At 27.1% G+C, this 23,490-nt stretch overlaps 1 protein-coding gene across 1 annotated transcript; it reads right to left on the reverse strand.

Annotated features, from left to right (window-relative positions):
• Nucleotides 1-3,118: 3,118 nt before the first annotated feature.
• On the reverse strand, nt 3,119-22,820 carry LOC135929729 (E3 ubiquitin-protein ligase RNF13-like). The gene is made up of 9 exons (XM_065466434.1): nt 22,687-22,820; nt 22,535-22,618; nt 22,361-22,483; nt 20,795-20,967; nt 8,710-8,815; nt 6,316-6,409; nt 5,853-5,933; nt 5,503-5,641; nt 3,119-4,978 (listed from the first exon to the last, which is right to left on the reverse strand). Exons 1-9 carry the CDS (start codon nt 22,759-22,761, stop codon nt 3,973-3,975), a joined length of 1,881 nt encoding a protein of 626 aa, XP_065322506.1. The 5' UTR covers nt 22,762-22,820; the 3' UTR covers nt 3,119-3,972.
• Between the last annotated feature and the right edge of the window lie 670 nt (nt 22,821-23,490).

The raw sequence follows: 23,490 nt of genomic DNA on the forward strand, positions 1-23,490 counted from the left end.
TAATTATATAAAAAAATATTTAATTTTAACATAAAGTAACGCATTGCTCACGGACATATTTTATTATCGTTTCTTTCTTACATTATTATAATACACATTAACTTGATAGTTTTGTTTTAAGAACACTAACTAAAAAACATTGATAAGTGATTGTTTATTACTTTTTATTATTTTAGATATATGTAATTTACACATTTTTATATAACCATTATTGAAAGAATAAAGATATATTTATATACATCAAATATCCTATTAGTTTAACAATTAAATAGGGATTTTTAATTAAATTAGTGGTCTAAAAATAACTCTTATTTATTCACTATATTTTGATAGTTGGTAGTAAAGCTAAAATGATTTAAATTATTCTTCTTAAATTTTATGAAAGAAATACCATTATAATTGAAAAGTTGGAATTAATAATGTAGGAATAATTTTTTTTAGTGGATAGGCATAGATTTTTGAGGGGGGGGGGGGTTCCATCCAGTCAAAATCCTGTCATGTAGACGCTGCTTAAGTATATAGTAGAAAACGAGAGGATGAAAAGTCATCCTTTAGTTTATATTTAAAATGTGTCTTATTATATTTAATATTATCTAGCTTTTGAAAATTTATGTTTCCCAACATCATATCATACATTAGTTACCCTTTAACTTAATCCTTTTTCAGTCATGCGACCTACAGGTGGTGTGCCATAAATTGACACACCGATCAAAAAATTTTAAACTTTCGCAAATATAATTAGGCTTATACAAAATTTTCCCAATGGATAATTTATGGGGAACATTGATGCGCCTTAAATCTGATTTGTTATTTTATTAAACGCGATTTATAAATAGTACATATTCTTTAAAATCGGCAACCTTCTTGGGGCCCCAGTCAATAGATGGAAATCCAACAGCCAAAGTGGAAAAAAGATACTTGAAGTTTGTAAACCTAATGTCATCTATTATTAAATTCACTAATATGAGATGGACGCAGTCGTTTAAGAATTTAGTTTCCTATTAAAATATGCGTTCCTAAGAATTACACAGGTTACTTAGAAAATAAAATAGATATAGCATAGTATTTATTCAGAAAAATGGAAAAAGTAATAGTTTTTATATTAATTTTGTAATTCCAATTTGTCTACCCTAAGTCAATAGTGCAGCTATTTATAATACCTAAATATAAATTTGTCATTTGATATTCGATTTGTATTTTACTAATAATAAGATTGAATTTAGAAATTCAAATACTAATAAGGAAAATATATTCCTCGAATAATTTTATACCCATTATTTGATCGTATCATTCCTTTAAAATGTATTATTAGCAAATATTAAATAAGCATATTTGCTTTATATATTATTTGAAATTACTTCTATTGGATATGTTTATAATCAGAGGAATACGGAACCTTTGACTATTTCCTATTCCGAGCATTTACTAACAAATTCTGGATATGAATTAGAGATCTGCAAAAGTAGGCCCGACCTGTACGGGCATCGGGCCGGCGTATAATATTTTTATAAAAAAATCAAGCCGGGTCGGGCCTTGGAATTTTTTAAAAATATTATCTATTTTATATTGAATATTTTATGAAAATAAAAATATTTGATTTTATTTATAGAAACTAGATGCTATATAACATGTCTTTTATTTTGAGTAATCATAAAAATTAATTTCTATATTTAATTAAATTCGGGCTTGTAAATTTTTTAATTTCGGGTTCAGGTCGAGTCGATAAAACTTTTTTAAAAAAAATTCGGGCCGGCGGGGTTTGAAAAATTAGGTTCGATGCAGATCACTAATATGCATAATCACAATTTTTATGATTTTATATATCATTAGCGTATTTTTTTTTCAAAATAAATTTCTACATATATGATTGTGCTTTTTATTTACTTTAAAGAAAAGGTCGAGATACAAGTATATCTCAAAAGTAAGTTACTTTATAAGACTCTTTTTTTTACTTTACAAAGCAATTTACAAATTTTAATCAAGGAAATTTAAATAAAATTACAAATAAAAAAATATTCGGATTTTTTTTTACTACAATGTAATATTTATTAAAAATCAGCTTCTTTATAGAAGGACCTAATTGAGCCTTTGAGTCTCTTTATACAAAACGGAAACGATGCATTTCAAATAATATGGTGCAAATTGATAACAATTTATTAAAATTAATAACGCAATATTTTATTATTTTACCTATTCAAATTTCAATAATTGGTAAAACAAAGAAATTAATTTTTATATCTTCAGTAATCCTAATTACAAAATTGTTGGCATTTTATATATAATTCAACTCATAAAATTAATAAACTTCAATCTTCAATTTCAACACTTAGAATATACAAACGTTTTATAGGAATGCTAGATGTAAGTGAAAAAATTATATTGATAAAAGAATTATAAATTTGTAGAATATCTTATTTAAAAAATAATGAATATAATATTATATATAAATATTTTAAAAGGTAACAAGTTACTTATGTAGTTACATTCTAATTTTTTTGTTCCCAAAATTAAGCAACTTTTAATAACAAATTACTTTAACATTACTAATAGCTACCGCCAATGGGCAATCATTATAGTTGGATAACTGCTAATTCGGCTCAATTTTAAAGTGCCTAGAGGAGAAAATCAATCATATTAGCTTTTTCCAAATTTGAGCTATCTTTTTAAGAAAAACCCCGAGGCCAAAGTGATAGTTTTCGGGTAAGAACTTTGTTTAGTCGATTTTTAAGCTGGCTAAAAATTGGCTTAAACGACTAAAAAATAGAGTACAACTTATATCCTAAAATTAGATCTGTCTATAAAAAAAACTATATAGGTTACACCTGTAAAATAAAACCGCCATATCTTTTCTAAAAATATACCAACGATCTTCTTAATTATTTTATATTTATATTTGTTTTTTTTAAGAAACATAAATTAAATATTGTACAAGTTTACATAATTGAATTTAACATTATTTATGCGAATACAAAAAAAAAAAATATTATATTATGAAATATATAATTTCACAAAATACATTTAAAAAAAAATAAATACAATTATATCTTGCAAATAAAAATAAATTTCTTCCTTTTTTTTAAAAAAAAACACAAAATCCATATTTAAAAAAAATATATATTCAGGATATTTCTAAATTTAAAATTTATATCTGATTTATTTTTTAAAAACACATTTATAAAATTATAGATGATATAATATTATAAACAAATAGTAAAATATATTATTGTGAATCAATATATAATTTGTATCTATCAAAATGAGACGATGACTTTTTAAAGATCATTGTTACGCACTACCATTGTCGATAAATGGATCCATATTAAAATGATATTCAAATTTGGTTAAAATAAAAGGAACCTATATATAAGCCAATGGCTGCTGTAAGGCTAGTGGGGTTAGTATATATTGGATATAGGTGAGGGCCTGATTTTAGCTAAGGTTTTGCTTTTAAAAGTATAATGGTAAATTTAAACAATTTTTCATTATACTTATATATATTAATTATCTCATTTGCTTGATTTCTACACATATATGGGAGGGTTGGGAGTAGGGCTCGCTTCAAAAGAAATAGTTTAAATATAGGACTTAAAAGAGATTTTTAGTATGGAAATATTTATCGACACCTGTGTTTCGTAATAATAGCCCTTAACAAACAAGTTACAACAATCTTTTAATCCCTTATAAACTAGGGTAGATATTTTTGTCTTCTTTTAATTTTGCATAATTTTTTTTATTATAAAAATCGCATATTTTTAATGATTCCAAAGTTTTTTATAGTGGTTACAAAGTATGACACTTCGCAATGATAGAAAATTGTGCAAAGAAATTTTCTAGTAAAAAAAATATGTCAAATTTTTTCAGAAATAAATAATATAAATTATATTTGTATTCTTTTCAGCTTTAATATTGTTTGTGAGATTTCGAAATGCAAAGGGGAGAAAAAAAAATAATTGATGAGGAATTATGAAGTTTTTAAACTTTAAATTTATCGATATTATCAAGATTCCTAGAAGAAGTCGGGCTATTTTTCGTGTTGTCTAAATCATTAACATGATTAGTACTGTCCTTTTGCTTAAATATCTTTCCGATCCTATTATTCGGAACGATTACTTCAAGACTATTATCATTAGAATTATTCAATTGCACTCTCTCTAATAATGAAGTCGTCAAGGCCTTATCTTCGTCGTTCTTCCCAAAATTTTTCTTCAAAAATGTATCGATTCGTTCAGACAAAGTATTGAGACCATTCTGAAAGCCTAGATTTATCGAAGAATTCCTACTTCCCTCCATGATAGAATTATCATTTTCAATGGCTGGCAAAAATGAAACATGATGAAAACTATCGGTAGCAAATGTCGAATAAACGGGAAGTTTATGCTGGGTATCTTTATATGCTTTATTATCGGTGATTAAAGGAAGTTTTTCTGTATTAATATTGTCACGGGGAGAAGAGGTTGGAGATCTAATATTATCTTTACTAAAATTCATGTGCCCTTTTTCTGATTCTGACTCGGAAACATAATTGTCGGAAGAAAAATCCCCGTGCACCGGCATGGGAAGAGAGTGAGGAAGGGCGGACCTAGTGGATTGGGTGGAGCGATTAGTAAAAAAACGTGGGGGAGGAGGCGGAGAATGCCGAGAAGATTGATTCGAAGATGAAGAATTTGAGGATCGAGACCGGGAATGGGATGAGAAGGTGGAATCGGAAGAATAGTGGGGGTGAGAGTGATGTCTTTCCGGTTCCGAACGAACTTCGAGTATAGTGACGGTGTTACTAGCGTCCAATCCATCGTGGTCATCTTTAAAATTACTTGTGTCACGAGGAGACGAATTAACGTATTGCGATGTGGAAGGAATCTTTGAAGAAGAAGGAAATAGCTTAGCTAGCAAACTGATTTTAGAGGTAGTCGGGGTGGAAACCTGATGGGTAGTGGAAGATAACAATGGGGTTGACTCGTCTTGTCTGGCAATGGAATCGCTGAACAAAAGAATATTTAAAATACTACATTTAAAATGTAGATTTGAAAAAGAGGAGAATAAATAGTTTTATTTTAGTTTTTAAGATTTGGAAATAATCATGATTGATTCAAAGATATCCTATTAATGTTTAATAAAAGATAATTTTGGTGCAAATAATATTGGTTAAATTTGTTTAAGGCTGTCGAATAAAATATTCTGAGCCCTGCAATTAGATTTTTTCCATATTGGGCGCGAAAAAAATTATTGCCCGACCCATTTCGGTCCGACATTTTTTCTCAGTCTGGTGTTTGATCCTGCTGAAATCATGAAAATGTTTACGATTCAATTATTTTTCATAAAACATGGAGGAAAATTTTTAAGTCCTCGATGAAAAAAAACAAAATAAATAAAATTTTTGAAGAGGTTCAAGCCTGGTTTGAAAAAATCTTTGCCCAAGTCAGACCTAAATTCGGCCGGATATATCCGTGAAGGATTCTAATAAATAAAGTAGATAATAAAAATAAAATTTCTTTGCGGAAATACCCATTCCTCCTATTATGATGAAAGTGACATTTGCTTCGTAATTTCTTCTTTTTCCTCCCAAAAACAATTTTGCGTTTACAAATAGGACAATTTCGCTTATTCTTTGTGAGCCAGGGGTCTATACACTGAGAATGATAAGCTTTTTTTTTAAAAAAAATATTATTTGGTAAGAACTCAATATAACTAAGAATCTTGTAAAATTATAGACCCCCAATCCCTTTCATTTATAATTTATTTTATGAGATATTGGGAGTCAATGGGATGTTTGGACCTATTTTTATTATTTGTCAAACTTCATTCGATTAACGATTACATAAGTAAAAAATTGGTTTAGCTTTAATAAGTGTTACCATGTGAACAAGGTAATATTCGCAATTTATCGCCATCGTTGTAATCCTCTAAACAAACAGCACAGGTGTCCAAAGCATCTCCTATAATTAATTAAAAAAAATTTTTTTATTAATATATAAACCCAGAGTTTATAAAACCTGATAAAAAGGGTTCCTTCCTTTACCTATATTTATAAAAATTAGGGTTCTTAAGCTTAAGAAGGCTCTTTTCAAGGTTCGGGTTCAAAAACGTCAAATAAACTCTTTAAAATAAATCAATACCTTTGTTAAAACTGGTATATAGGAATTACCGGAAAATTTTAAAATATGATGTAGGGTTCCGGTTTTGTTAAAATCTAAAAAAATGGGGTTATAACTTTCGTTTTCTAGAATTGTCGCGGACTTTAGTTCCGGTTTCAAATTCCAAATAATGCATTTTTAAATATGAGTTAATCTAGTTAATAAAAATCATAAATGAACTTACCCGCGTGGTATTTTTTAACGGGTATAGATTTAAGGTTTCTAGCTGTCAACCTATTTCTCATTCGATACCTCCTTTCCCTCATAAATTTGACGGTCTAAATTTATTAAAAAAATATATTTCCATCATTCACGTTTTAAACGAGGGAATATTATATAAAAAATTTAAATGCCCCATATACAAATCAATGAGTGGCATTTCTAGAGAGTAGTAAACGTGTTCGACTCAAATATTTTATATTTGAGGAGAAACAGTTTCTAAATCAATTTTTTTCTAGAAAGGTCGCCGTATCTTATTTTGTAGTTAATAAACGTTGCCGATTTTGGATGATGCAGGATTAAGCGTCCTCATTAAGCAAAGCTTTCAGGCAATTGCAAGAAAAAAAATGAAAAGTGAATAAAATTTGGAATTTGTGAAATAAACTTTAAAGCTGCATTCACATTAAATAAATCTGATGCAATTTAATCAGAGTGTCGAACCGAACCTTACAGTGAAATTTTGCGAACCATAGCCGAAATGAATGTTAAAAAGAGCGAACCGAAACGTTAAAGCCAGTTTTAAATTAATTTTTTAAATGATTGTAAAAAAAATTTTTTTTAATTATTAATATAAATTTAAAAAAAACAAATTTTTGAAAAAACAAATACCCTTTAGAACGAAAGTGTAAATTTTGATGATAGTGTGGATTGCTACTAAAAAAATTAATTACTAATACATAACTAATCTACAAGATTATTTATTTTTGCTTTTGTTAATTTATTTCTAGATTTTTATTTCTTTCTTTTCTTTCTTTACATAAGTAAACATAAAATTGGTATTTGTGAGAATTAAATATGTGACACATAGACTCCATTTAAAATTAAAGAAGAGAACAATTTGAAAAAAGGTTATTATGAGTTGCAAGGGTTTGATGAGGAAATCACTCAAGAGTAAGGGATTATCATCAAAACTTACAAGACGAATGGAAAAAGATCTAAGATATATTAAAGGCTTTGCTCAAAATTTTTTAGTTGCGTTGAGATTTATCGATCCAAGGTAATAACCCTGAATTTACAGTTAGCGCGCGGTGAAGTATACAAAATTTGCGGCAAATAATACTAAAAATACAGCATGTGTATATACTTGGCAGCGAATTCGCGCTAACTATGAATGCAGTGTAATACTTTTTCCACCAATAAACGATGAAACGGGGGATGGCGAGAAAACAACTCGCAAAAACATGGAACTAATTCAAAATTTAAATGGCGAATGTGTGGAAATTGACATTTTGCCAGAATGTTCTTATAAACTTAAATGTAATTTATAAAGGATGGTTCTGAGAGGATTCTTAAGTTCCAAAATTTTCTCAACAAACACAATTCTGAAGACTAAGGTATTTTTATAATTCAATTCCTATTATAATATCAAAATATTAGGGCGGTGGGGGAAGGGGAGTAACGCTATTTAAATTACTGGAAAAATGTAAAAGTGAATATACCCGAACTTTATAAATTAACTATAACTCTGTTAGCAATTCCAGCTATACGGGTGTAATTCAGCTACATAGGGGTGAGTGGAGAGGGCATTTTCAAGTCTAAATGTTTACCCTTTCTGCGCAAAAGATGAAATTGAACTCGCAAATATTAGAATATGCTGTATTTTACTTCAATCTAATTAAATTTTTTTAAAAAATATTGGTTTATTAAACTGCTATAAAATAAATAATTGCAGCCTATTTTTTAATTTTTGTTTTGTTTTTACAATATTTATATATAGGTCAATTAAAAAAATGATTAATTTTTTAAAAAAAGCCAAAACTTATAAAATAAACTGGAACGCACGGATAAGTCGTCTGTAAATGGCAAAATCCTCAGGCCTAACCCGGTTTTAAAATTTTTAGACCTACAAGCAAAATAAGCAAACTATTTACTATCGTGTGGAATGGTTATATTAAAAACAACTTTATGGATATCACTTCTATGAAATATCAGAAAAATTTTTTTTAACCGTTACCTTGCCCGGCCCATTTATGGACCATTGGCCCAGATATAAATCAATTCAAAAAAAAACGGGAAAGAACTTAATCATTTAAAAAATTAAAACTAAAAACCGGAATGGACCCGACTCGTTTATACCTATCGATTCGACACCCTGGATTTAACCGCCATCGCAAATGTATACATTAGATTTTGACTCTCAACACTATTGAGAAAAATATCGCGTAAATAAAATGCAGCTCTAAATGATGAGGGAGCAAATGAGGCCAAAACGACACTAATAATATATTACGCCCTGAATATATTTCAATTACTGGTATTTAATTTAAAGATAATAATAATATAATATATATATACAAACATAAAATAAATGTGAGTAATCATAGTAATTAGCCTAGTTTTAAATTATTATTTTTTATACCAAAAATATGACCATCATGATAAAGCATAGTCCTATGACGACGGCGAAGGGGAGGAGGTAATTGTTTAGGCTAAAGGGCAATTCACCGGTAATCTTCGCGTAGTTCCTTATATTTTTTTTGTGAATGAATGAATACAAAATTTAGCTTCGAAATTGTTAAAACTGTTTTTTTAATATGAAAGATTCAAGTTTCTAATTAGTGTTTTTAAACGGCTCGTTTTTTAAAAACAGCTAACCTTTTAGTCAAAAAATATTATGAATGGCGGAAAGATTTTGCTCATAAATGGCAGAAAGGTTTGAACATCTATTAACAATGTTTCGAGGCTTGGGTAACATTTTTGGCGAAAATATTAGGTTAACCGATTTTAAAAATCGAGCCGTTTAAGACATTATTTTTAAATAACTTCTATAAACGCATAGTGTCCTCTGTACAACAAAACCTATATACATAACATCGGCTGGAATTAGAAAAATACTTTTTTTTGATATATGAATTCTTCAGGGGTTATATTCTTATATATCCGGAATAAAAAAAAATTAAAATACAATTTGAAAATAATCCTTTTATCAACTTTATTACATCGTGATCTGCAATTTAATAATAATTTAAAAAAATGGATAGAATAGATACACTATACGCAACCGATGATGAGCTAATTTGGATATGGATAATATCGTTGAATTTAGTTATTGTAATCAAATTTTCACAATCCAGGCAGAAGCCTATCCGATGCAATGTTAAATTAAACGAACATAATTAATTTCTAAATTTCGGTCCCTTGAAAGTTAAATATAAAGAGGTTTCACTGTAAATATTTTTTTGTATAATTAGACCCGATCAAGAATGAATCGAATAGCGCGATATTCGTATTCGATTCAATATTATGTATAATCTATCAAATAATTTACACATAGTAATAAACCATATCAATAATATTTAAAATAATGTAGTCTTTTAGCTAAGCTATTTTAATTAAATTATAAAATAAATTTATTCTTTAAAAAATATTTTAAAATTGTAAGAAATATATATTTTTTGGGGGAAACAATGTCAATTTCGTAAGGAAAGGATATTATAAAAAATAGTAATCTTTATGAATATATTTTTTAAATTTTTTGAAAAAAAAACTTTGAAATCTTTTCATTAAAATAAATTTATGATTTCACCTAAAGATAGATATTTTTATGCATAAAAATTAATTTTACAAAAAAAATATTTGGAATTTTTAGGTAAAATTTGATCAAGAAAAAGAAAATAAAAAGTGAATGAATGTTAAATAGCCTATTATTTCATAACAATTTAAATTTATCAAAAAATTCGGCTTGGGTTTTGTGATTTATTGTTATTTTAAACCCTATTTAAGTACCTACTATTTTCTCGGTTATATGTGGTTAATTCTTATAAAATTCGGAGATTCCGAAAAATTCTGCGACCAAAAAGCCATATATTAAGCATTCTTAATGTATTTTAAATGTTAAAAATCCTATTTTAAATAATAAAATAATTCAGGGTAAGGATGTTTTCTAATAAAAAAAATATTATTTTTATTAGAAATCAGAGTGACCTGCAAATAAAGCAATTGCGCGAATTCTATTCACTTTTTAGCGAAATGTATTTCAGACATTTTGATTTATGAAAAAAAAATGATCGAAACCCTAGAAAATTTGATTCCAATCAGGGATGTGAACCCTTCGACAAAAAAAAGGTCCAGGTCTAAAATTTGAAAAGACCCGGGTCCAGGGTTCGGGCTCAGGGAACATAAAAATAATGACTCAAAATAAGATTTTTTTTCTTCATTTATTATTATACTTCAATATATACATATTCATAATTTACAAATGAAAAATTTTAAAATGAAATAATTTATATTTTAAATGTTTTATTCAATCGCACAATCATAATATTTTCTAAAATATCATCCTTGACCACGTAAATTAGACAATATATATTTTACAGATGAAAATTCACGTATACCCTTACCTAAAATAGATAGTTATCTTTATAAAATTATGGTACCTGCGATGCCGGTACAGCCATGAAGATTCTAGATAAGATATATAATTCTGGATATATTGAAGAATTTTTTCCCCAGAATTTTAAAATATTTATATCCTTTATTCTCTTAACTTCTGAAAACTTTACTATTAAAGATGCAATAGGAATTTTGATCCTCCTTTCTATCTGATGATAATTTAATTTTTTTCTTTATCTAAAAGTAAAATTTCAAGATCGTTAATGTTGCTATTATTATTATCACTACTACCAGTAGGTACTATCGTAGCCTCCAATATATTGTAAATAATGGAGTTTTGAGTATGGCATAAATCCTTAAAATGGTCTTTAGCCATTTGTTTTTGCTCAATACTCAATAAAACTTGATATTGAGTCTAAATATATAGAAGCGTATACAACACTATTTTGCAATATTGTTGCTCTCGAATTTTCATGTTTTCTAATATTTCGTATAAAAGACTGTAAATTTTTCCAAATCTAATCGGCATCTAATCCATATTCCATAAAAATCAAATAAACATAATTGTTCTGATTGTATCTTAATATTGTTATTTTTAAAGGAACTAATACACTAGGTCCTTTATTTGGCACCAATCATCTTCCGACAAAATGACTTCACATGCTCCTATAATAAAATCATTACAGAAATCTTTCAAACTTAATAATCGTTCTAGCATCATATCAAATTGAGGACAAACGTGTTGTGCATTATCATTATCATTTAAATTAAAATATTATTATACAATTCACTTTAAAAATAATCAATGTATTTCTATAAAATAGCATCTTAAAAGATTTACATAATAAAATATTATTACCTACACTAATGATATCAATTTCTAAATAAAATAGAAGTCCAGGAAGAAAATTGAAAGAAAAAAAGCGAAGATAAAATAAATGATTCCACAATTTAAATAATTTATATTATTTTTTAAAAAGGGTCAACTGTCAAAAAAAAACGATGACGACGAAATAAAAAAAATATCAGAAATGACAAACTAGAAATCTAAATAAAAAGAACTATCAAAATTGAGCAGACAATCCAAATTGGCAATGATCTAAATATAGAAATAATTTATTCAAATTACAAAAATCGCAAATCAAATAAGGTCTTCTTTTTTATTAGTAATTTAAATAAAACAAATAATTCATATTTTCATAAAAAAATTAATGATATAAAAATCACTTTTTATCAAAAACGACAAAAAAATCTAATTTTAAATGATTAACATTTTAAATATATTAAAAAAAATAGTACAATTTATGACATGCCACCCCTTTATGAGCCAATGGCATGTACATCAAAAAATATAATTGCATACTATTGCTAATTTTCCGATGTATCATGTAAAATTACGCGATATATATAATTAGAATCATCGGATGTGAATATCGCGGACTTTGTGGGAGTCATCACGGTAGCAGTAATTGATTCTCCCACAAATCCATTGCATCATGATGTTGTAACAACGTCGAGGATGCTGATGTGCAAGGAGCGGTCTCTTGAAGAGTGGTCATCGCTCTCTGGAGAATGTCCTCCGCCGGTGGGGTTGATGCGAGACTGGATCGACTACTGGACGTTCCTATTAACCCTCCTCTGTTGGCCGACGGAGCCCGATGAACGGTAGGAAGCGACAGTTGAACCTGCGTTGGTTCGTCCGGCCTTCGTTTATTATTTCTTGCGGACCTGCCCGCAGAGTTGGTATTTATCGGAGCTAGGGGGTGGCGAGAATCTCTACTTATAACGTGACACTGGCTGCGGATATGTCCGTCGCTGTTACAGTTGTAGCATCTTCGCTTCCTAGGTCCTACGGATGTCGCATTTTCTTGAGATACAGGGGACTGGATGGTCATACACGTATTCTTTGGTATGAGAGTCACTTGGAGGTAACAGGAGCCGAAATCTATTAACTGACTGTTGGTGTGCATGGTTACGATCTTTTGCTGTTGATGAAAGTTGTACGCCAGTTAAGAAAATTGATTAATACACCAAAAGAAAAACTTATTTTAAAAATATAAATTATTATTTTTTTTTTAAAGTGTGAAGGGAGAAAAAAAAACTTTTTGGGAAAAAAACTTTAATTAAAAATATAAAAAAAACTTTTATGAATATATATGGAAAAATTTTCATATATATAGTGTGTATTTGTAAAAAAAAACTTATGGTATACACCATGCACCACACCAACAGTCAGTTAATAGATTTCGGCTCCTGTTACCTCCAAGTGACTCTCATACCAAAGAATACCGGTATGACCATCCCCTGTATCTCAAGAAAATGCGACATCCGTAGGACCTAGGAAGCGAAGATGCTACAACTGTAACAGCGACGGGCATATCCGCAGCCAGTGTCACGTTATAAGTAGAGATTCTCGCCACCCTTTAGCTCCGATAAATACCAACTCTGCGGGCAGGTCCGCAAGAAATAATAAACGAAGGCCGGACGAACCAACGCAGGTTCAACTGTCGCTTCCTACCGTTCATCGGGCTCTGTCGGCCAACAGAGGAGGGTTAATAGGAACGTCCAGTAGTCGATCCAGTCTCGCATCAACCCCACCGGCGGAGGACATTCTCCAGAGAGCGATGACCACTCTTCAAGAGACCGCTCCTTGCACATCAGCATCCTCGACGTTGTTACAACATCATGATGCGATGGATTTGTGGGAGAATCAATTACTGCTACCGTGATGACTCCCACAAAGTCCGCGATATTCACATCCGATGATTCTAATTATATATATCGCGTAATTTTACATGATACATCGGAAAATTAATAATAGTATGCAATATTTTTTGATGTACATGCCATTGGCTCATAAAGGGGTAGCATGTCATAAATTGTACTATTTCTTTTAATATATTTAAAATGTCAATCATTTAAAATTAGATTTTTTTGTCGTTTTTGATAAAAAGTGATTTTTATATCATTAATTTTTTTATGAAAATATGAATTAATTGTTTTATTTAAATTACTAATAAAAAAGAAGACCTTATTTGATTTGCGATTTTTGTAATTTGAATAAATTATTTCTATATTTAGATCATTGCCAATTTGGATTGTCTGCTCAATTTTGATAGTTCTTTTTATTTAGATTTCTAGTTTGTCATTTCTGATATTTTTTTAATTTCGTCGTCATCGTTTTTTTTGACAGTTCAAGGGTTCAGGGTCCGGGTTCACATCCCTGATTTCAATAGTTATTTATGGCACAAATAGTTTACAAAAATTTAATTAAAAAAATAAATAAATATAATACAAAGTGTGTATCTTTTATCTATTTTACTTCACAAAAAAATATTCAGTGAAAAACATTTCACAAAGAATAATTACAAAATAGAAAGAGAAGAAAAAAAAATATTAATTACATTAAATCTGTATTTATGTTAAAGGATAAACATAAAAACCCAAGACAAACAAGAATAAATAAAAAGTAGGTGTAGTTTTATATATGGTGAATTCCATATCAAATCAACCAAGGTTTCAACCTGACCCCCTTCAATTTTTCTTAAATTTTGTATACTGGTAGTATATACCATAACTAAGAAGAAAATAAAATTTTAACTTCCAACACTGTTTACCCGTTAGATATGGCCGTTTAAAGCGCGGAAAAATGGTACATTTTTGACAAAATGCACCTCATATTTTATTTTGTAGCTTAATAAATGTTCTTTAAAATAACATAAAAATAAATATGATATACATTTGATTAATATCGAAAACCGGATGTGTAAAACCGGAAATGGCCATAGAAAAAAGGTATTTTTATTTCAAATTTTTTTTCTGTAGATAGATATCACACTGCTTTATATTTGTACAAAATCCTAGACTGGGATGTGTCGTAAATTGCAATGTATTTTTTATTATTAGTTGAAATGTTAATCATTTTAACTGATTTTTTTTTGAGTTATCATTTTTATAAAAAATGATTTTTATGATCGTTAATTTTTTTATATGAAATTTGATAAAATTAATTATTTTTATTTGTGCTTGAATTTAATAAAATTATTGTTTAAAGTGAATTAATTTTGGATATTAAAGAAATAAAAGATTATTAAAAAATCCTAAAATATCACATTTTTCTTAGCTTGAAAACGCTAACAAAATAAGCAGAAAATCTAAACTGGCCAAGATCTAAAAATAAAAATAACTTACTGAAAGTCAAAAATGGCAAGAATCAGAAACGTACTCAAGCTAAGAAAAATGTGATACTTTAGGATTTTTTAATAATCTTTTATTTCTTTAATATCCAAAATTAATTCACTTTAAACAATAATTTTATTAAATTCGAGCACAAATAAAAATAATTAATTTTATCAGGATGAACATGGGTTTAGGAGTTATCACTCTTTATATAGCTAATGAACAAATTTAACATTAATATCATCATATTTTAATTTAATGAATAGTTGTGAAATAATGTTAATTTAAAAATTATGTCTAAATGACAGGCCCTTACTTTTTTTTATCTTTATCAAAATTTTTGAGAAGTGGCTGGAATAATGAGCTTTGTTTAACACTTTAGTTAAATTTTGTCTCGAAGTTACTTGACAAAATAATTCTAAACATATTTATAACTTTATTTGACTCAAATAGCATTACATATAATACAATCAAAAATTTATAATCATTCAAGGAATTTTAATAAATTATGACTTTTGTTTTCGTCTAGAGGAATAAAAGCTTGGAACTTTGTGTTCCAGAAATTATCTTTGCTCTCAAAAATCTGGTTTCAATATGACTTTCTATGTTCATATATTCATTATCGCTCATAAATATATAATTTATCCCATAGATATTATTTCTTGCATAGTTAAATAAATCTATTGTTGTCAATATGTGATGTTCATATGGACGTTGCAAGCTTGCTCGAGCTGCACCGTTTAGTAACGGCCCCCAAAATGTCGCATGGACTTTTACCTTGTGCGGTTTCAAAAAATGTCACTCAGCCTTTATCCCACAATCATTTTCATGATTGTAGAGATTAATGAAATCTTTTATTTTTATATTGATTACTGCTCTATCAGAAAAATAATAAATTTTAGCCACTCTATTAAATCTTTCCTTCAAGAATACGATCAATTTTTAAAATAAATAAAATGCACATGCGTTGTGCTTTAAACAATCTGATATAACCACTAAATTTACATGTTTTATTATGTTGTTTTCACGCTAATAAATTATAAAAGAGTTGATAGTGGCTTGATTATTGGCCTCATTAAATCCTTGTGCATGGTTCTGCACTACAAATGCATAGTTTTCTGAAAAGTCTGCAATAACTAAGAATTCGCCAACATTTAATATTGATTTTAAAAAGGTTCGAATTAATGATTATCGTGAAGCTATAAACAAATGAGGAATTAAATTGTTTAATTATTCGATTAAATTATCTAAAAATTCGTCAGCGGATTTTGTCAGTGTTTCGAGGGTAGTTCGATCAACTGCTATCCATTATAATCTATAGAATTCTCATCAAATAATATATTAAGCCTTTCTTTTAATTTTGAATATATGGGGGAAAATTTATTGTTGAATTTCAATTTTGCTAGATTATTTTATGCTAAATAAAATATTTAAAATTATTTTGTCATGTAATTTTGATTTCGAGATAAAATTTAACTAAAGTTTTAAACAGCTCATTATCCCAGCCACCTCTCAAAATATTTTTATAAAGATAAAAAAAAGTAGGGCCTATCATTTAGACTTTTAAATTAACATTATTTCATAACTATTCATTAAATTAAAATATGATGATATTAATGTTAAATTTTAGCCATATAAAGAGTGATAACTCCTAAACCCATTATCCCAGTCTAGGATTTTGTACAAATATAAAGCCGTGTGATAACTATCTACAGAAAAAAAATTTTGAAATGGCCATTTTCGGTTTTACACATCCGGTTTTCGATATTAATAAAATGTCTATCATATTTATTTTTATGTAATTTTAAAGAACTTTTATTAAGCTACAAAATAAAATTTAAATTATTTTTCTAACATAATTATTTCTCGAGATATTTGAATTTGTCAAAAATGTAAATTTTTCCGAACTTTAAAGGCCATATCTTAGCGGGTATACAGTGTTGGAAGGTAATTTCATTTTTTTCTTAGTTATAATATTTACTACCACTATACAAAATTTAAGTCAAATTGAAGGGGGTCGGGTTGAAAATAGACTTTTTTTTGTTGATTTGATATGGAATTCACAATATATATGTTTAATTGGCTAAAAATAAATATTATAATTAGTCTCCAATTTAATAACTATTTATACCTAGTAAAGTATATAAGGAAAAATTCAAGTAGCGTGGTGGATTATAATACAAGTTATTTCTTAATAATTTATAAAAAAATTAACTGTTATATTAATATGATTTGGCTTTTATCAGAGTTGTTAAACACTATTTTTAAAAGTAGCGCGCTATGGCTATAACAAAAAAAGTAGAGCTCTATTAGCTACTAAAAGTTTCTTTGGCTTTTTATAAAAAAATTTGTTATATTTTTTGCTTATAATGTAATTGCATAGTGTAAAATACATAAAATCATCAATTATAAATATTTAAATATAGTTAGTATATTGATTATAAAATTTTTTATGTAAAAACACTATAATATATGTAATAAAAATATATGGTAATATTCATATTTTTTTATTTTGTTGCAATTTATTAATAAAATTATGTTTATACTATCATCCCATGTCTAGAGCGATGATCATAAAGAATAAGTTTCGCCTTACTAAATAATCTCTCAACACTACCACTTGAGCGCAAGGCAGTCATTTATTCATTTGTATTTTTAGATTTAAAAACGCGTCTAGGGGATTTTCTATTAATATTATTACCCTTAATTTCAAAAAATATCAATGCAAGTCATTTTTATGGTTCTAACTAGGGCATCTTTGTCTGCTATCTCAATCATTAGTGTCTAGCGACCAGGATATTGAACTTTAACCATCATAAAATGATGGATTATCAACCAATGACATTGGCTGAACTGTATCAATTATAAAATCGACAATATCAGTCAGTTTCTAAGAAATATTGAAATGGCAATATTATTAATCAATTTGAATGTGGTCTCCCCTATACCAGAATTATTAAGATGTTTTTCTATCTCTTTAAAACTGTTGGTATTAACATTCTTACATATTAATTTAAAAAAGGCAATTACCTTTAAGTTTTTTTTGAGGTTATAGCTACTAGATTTATTTGAAGATATATTTTTTTAGTTTGAACAAATAAATTTGTAGCCATCTTTTGTTTTTACATTAATTTGAAATTTTCAAATTTTGGAAATTGAAAATTTGTATTATTGTTATCAAGAACATTTTCTTCTAAGGTACCTTCCATTTCATTTATATCATAATCGTCTGACTCACTTACATGGATATCCATTTGCGATGACATTTCAAATAATTTACACCATATGACTTAATTTTTAATATAAAATGAAAAAATTTCAATTTCAAAATTAAATAATAAAAATTATAATAAATTATATTATATTTAAATTTTCATATTTAATCATATTCATTATATTATATTTAAATTTTCATGTTTATAGTTATATTCATTATATTTTTAAAAAGTAGCAAAGTAGTGCGCTCTATCAAAAAAGATAGCCCGCTATTTTAACAACTCTGGTTTTTATATTATGCAATTGTTTAAATTGTAACTATTTCTATCTTTCTAAATACTTTATGTAATTTTTGACTTAAATATAAATAGGTCTCCTAAATTAATAACTATTTATTAAGTACAATATGTTTATAAGGATAAATGATTTGATTAAAAATAAAAGTTATTATAATTAGTGAACAATTTAAAAACAATTTTACTTTTCTTCTATAAACTACTTAGGTAGAAAATATGAGAAATGAACGAGATACAATTTTTAAAATATATTATTATTTTTTTATATTATATGGAATAATAATAATTTTATAATAATTTGATTAGCCCTGGGATGTTAAAGAAATTCCTTTTAGGCCCGATCCAGGTTTATTTTTAAAAAAAATTATATGACTTTTGGTCAGTGTCTGTAAACCTCTGATAAAAATTAATAACCTATTTTAAACATTTCGTTTATTTTAAATAATAATTATTTCCAAAACACCTGCTTATCCAAAAATCTAAGATAAAAAAAATGCAAATATAATATTTAATACAACTTATTTTTGCAAAATTTTCTTTTATAATGTAATCATAACAAAAAAAATAGATATTTATGTTTTGAAAATCTATAAAATTTATGACAATTATTTTCTACATATCAGTAAAACTTCCAGATATGACTATTTTCGACAACGTTTTACTAATGTCCTTTGAGATAATATTAAGCTAAAATAATCTCTTTTGATCACCTCTTAATGAAGGGCTAATGAATGAGTGATAATCAGGGCTATAGCCAGGAAATTCCAGCTGGGAGGGGGCAGGAGCCACTAATTTTTTTAAAATAAAACAAATAATTAAGCATTCATACAATTTTTTTGCTATTTTTATTAAAAATTTGTAAAATGTAATATGAATACAAAATAATACTATAATATAATACGACGATATTTTTAAATTTTTACATAAATGAATTAAATGATAAATTCCGTGTTAATCTTTTCATAAGCCATTAATACTATGTTTTGTTTACGTTGATCTTCTCCAGTGCTCGAATTCTTTAGTGTAAAGAATGAGGCCTTACAAGAAGCCGTTGATACCCCAATGAAGATGGCTTCTGAATAGCATTTATACAATTCTTTAACAAGATGATATTTTTTATACATAATATTTAAGATATTTTAAATATTATGTGTTTCTTAAAACAGCTAATAATCCTTTTGTTATTGTTTTCATATTTTAGTTTGATAATGATTCTAATGGGGTCATTTTATCTTATATAAAATAATCAGGGTCAAGGGGGAACAATGTATTAAAACATGATGAATATAATAATTCTTTTTTAAAGAACTCCAATTTGAGTCTTTTTCACAATCACATTGTAATTTGGTCTTGTCTATAAAATCTTGAAAATTTGCTGGCGTTTTATACCCATGATGATTTTTTGGGATGAGATTAAATTTAAAAGTTTTTCCTTAATTCTAATCAAATCAAAAAAATTATTGCTTCTTTTATTTTTATATTGATTGTGGAATCAATACAATTTTTAGCATCCACTAGATTAGTACCTACTGACTGTAGATACTTATTTAGTGGATCTGTTATTAATATTTCATAATGGCTCACATTGAAATAAAAGACCAGAGACTTTGACTGAATCATGAATGGAAACCTCTGAGTTAAGAGTTCTATTAGAAAATTAAAAAATACTTCATCAATAGCCTCAAAATTCTCATAAATGATACAATTTGAATCTGGGGTGATGTATATTGGACATTTTTGGGAATTAATTTCATAATATTATTATATTCAGGATCTTTTTAGATGGTGTATGAAACATTGCTATATATAGTCCAGAAGAATAAATTATGTATTCATCTATTGCAGCATCCATAATTTTTGTTGAACCAGTCCCATGAAAAGGTAGCTTCTGTATGTTAAGAAATAGTATTAAATCTAATATTGATTTAAGATGATTACAGTTGATTTTTTGGCTTACAAAAATTATAGTTATATCAGTATCCTTATTTATATTAAGATTTTTATCATGCCAATGTTATTGAATTTAAATGAGATGTTGAGCTTTCATATTTTAGCAGCCATATTTTTAAAAATTTGGGGGGCCGGAAAAATTCTTGGGAGCCATCCAAAAATTTTTTTGCCCCCCCCCCAAGCTCCTTCGTAGCTATGGCCCTGGTGGTCATAAATAGAGTTTTGTATATTTTAGTTTAACAAATAAATTTAAAAAACTCATAAAGGTTCATAGTATAAATTGTCAGGAATTTAAAGGGTAAATATTCTAAACATGTTGGAATAATTTATAGATAATATCAAATTTAAAAATCACCCTAAATGATGATTTAAAATTTAGATTAATCGAGATGAGTCATTTTTAAAAAAAAACTTCTACATATATACAATAAATTATGTAATTTTTTTATAATTTCATTTGTATAATTTTACCCATGTTCCTGTGTGTAGCTCTTCAATATTTTGATGCCAGCAGTCCATCCTATGAATATAGATGGTATATTGACCATTTTAACATATTTATAGCCATGCATGGGGATGAGCTCGTCATTTTCGAAATTATATATTATGGCCATGGCATAGCCAGCTCTCTGGGCATTCAATACCTTTGAGAGAAAAAAATATCGATAAATAAGTTTAAAAATTTTACTTAATTCAAATTTATGTCTGGTCTATAAAATTATCAGCCCACGTTTACAATAACACATAAATGGCAAATTATATCACATAACTATCCAAATTCATCATAGTAATGATATTCATATTTATTTGAGGTTGGCATAGTTTGACCCAAACCAGCCAATGGAAACTTACCATAATGTTTTTTTTTGCTCTTGCCCATAATTATTTTTACCCAGCCTAGCATGTAAAATAAGTTTTGTATGAGTTATTCAGCCCAGCTCATAATAATTTTTTACAATGGGAAATCATAAATTTACCTAATATCAGTCTTAAAAACATTTTCAAAATTAATTTTGGTCTGGTCTATAAAAATATTTTGGATCATTAGGTAAATTATAAATAAGTAAAAAAAAACATCAGTTTTTTTAATGATAACTATAGCTCAGAGGGTTTAGAGATATAAATAAATGGCACTATATAGAAATGTAGAAGGTTGCTGATTCGATTCCTGATGGGATTATTTTACCTAAGGTAGCTAAGGGTTAGAGATAGGAATGTGCTGACATTAAATATTGGATTGGAGTCAATATTTAGTGTCCTTAGAATAAAAAAAACAAAATTTATTAAATCATTCTTAAATTTTAGTTGGTATTTTATTAGAAAATGTTGATTTTTTGTCATTGGTTCAAAAATAGAGGTAAATAAAATCAACATAAATATTATATCAGTTAATAATCTTAGAATTAGTAAAAAAAATATGGATTGGCACATCTCTCACATTATAGAAAAGACAATTCACATTGTTTATGGAATATCATTGAAATTTTTGAACCCCTTTTTATTGAGGATAAACTAACAATTTTTTTATGCAATTAAATATTTTAATAACAGCTGATCTAATTTCATGCAATTATTAGTTTTTAATCTAAGTATGTATTAAAAAATTAATCAATTTTATATTTTTAGCCTAATAATATATTCTAAGAGCAAAAATTCCATTCAGCTATAAATATTGATAATATTATGTACATATAAATTATCAGCTCATATAATCACAATATTAGAAAATGCAACAGACATATTTAAGTAAAAAGATAATAAATACTGGGCATATTTATTGATATTTCAAAAGAGGATGTCCTCTTTTAAAGGGGATTCTGTTATGTTTATTTTCTTTTTAAAAATTTTTTATATTAAATATGTAGTTATCATATAAATTAATAAAGTATCAAATAATCTGATATAGAAAGATATATCATAAACATTTTAAAAAGCAACCCTTTGCTGGTATATAATATTTGATATATTTAGCATCTAAATTCAAAAAATTCATAACTTATAGAATAGTATTGGCTAAATAAGTAATATAATAAAAACTTTGTAATCAAAATCACATCCATTTCTTTCAATGAGAACAAACCATCGTCGAAGAGAATAATTAAAAGGAGGTGACAATATAGGAGAACATGCTTTGGCTGGATTAGAAATAACAACATAACCCTATAAAGATATAAAATGAATGATTAGATTATTAAAAAGTTATTGTCTTACAGTCAATCCCGATAAAGGAATAATGCTACCGAATTCTGCCGGAAGATCTTCAAAAACATCAATTGTTATATTTTTTGGAGAAAACTACAAATATATGAAATAATAATATAATTCATAGACATAACTTAAAGAATGAAATTATATTTAATTACAATTAATAAATCAGCAATTATAAGCCCAATATTCATCCATATTACTCCAAATATGAATAGAAAATATTTTTTCATATGGAATTATTATAACATTATTTTTAATAATAATTTTTTTTAAAAAAATCCAAGCCAATATTAATCAAATTTTTATATTATACATTTATCCTCGAAAAAAAATTAAAAATATCTAAAGGTCTACCAAATTTAAAAAGCTATTGAACACTTGTTCATTTGTTGTTTACCTTGTATAGTTGTAATAAGTAGATAAAAAATTAAGTCTCTCACGTAAAAAATAGCTAATTATGGAAAAAAACATAGTTATTATTTGATAAAATATATTAAATATATAAAAGTAATTTATAAAAAAGAAAAAATATATAAACATTGTTTCCATGATTACTAGTGGTGTATTGCAGAAAAATTAAATATCTCTTCTAAACTAGCTCGATTATATGCCATGATCAAATTCCGCGAGAAAAGTATCCACTAAGTTAAGACATTTTTTAATCTTTCATTAGGAATATTTTCATCGATATATTGTCGAAGTCCAGCAATCGTTTTATATTTATTTAATTTAATCTTTGACAAATTATTTTTATTTTATTCCCTCCAAATCCTGCATCTAGGTTCTTGGGCCAATTTAATTTTTGAATAAACATTATATCAGAAAGAATATCTAAAATAAAATAAAAATATTTTTAAAATTTATTCAAGTTAGACGGGGTTTCACAGGCCTTTTTTTTATAGATTCAAGTTAGGTTCGGGAGAAAAATTTTTTAAGGTTTGGTTTAGGTTAGATGGTTA

Source organism: Gordionus sp. m RMFG-2023, chromosome 1, assembly GCF_954871325.1.
Source record: "Gordionus sp. m RMFG-2023 chromosome 1, tfGorSpeb1-WG-v2, whole genome shotgun sequence".
Classification (NCBI taxonomy): Eukaryota; Metazoa; Nematomorpha; class Gordioida; order Chordodea; family Parachordodidae; genus Gordionus; species Gordionus sp. m RMFG-2023.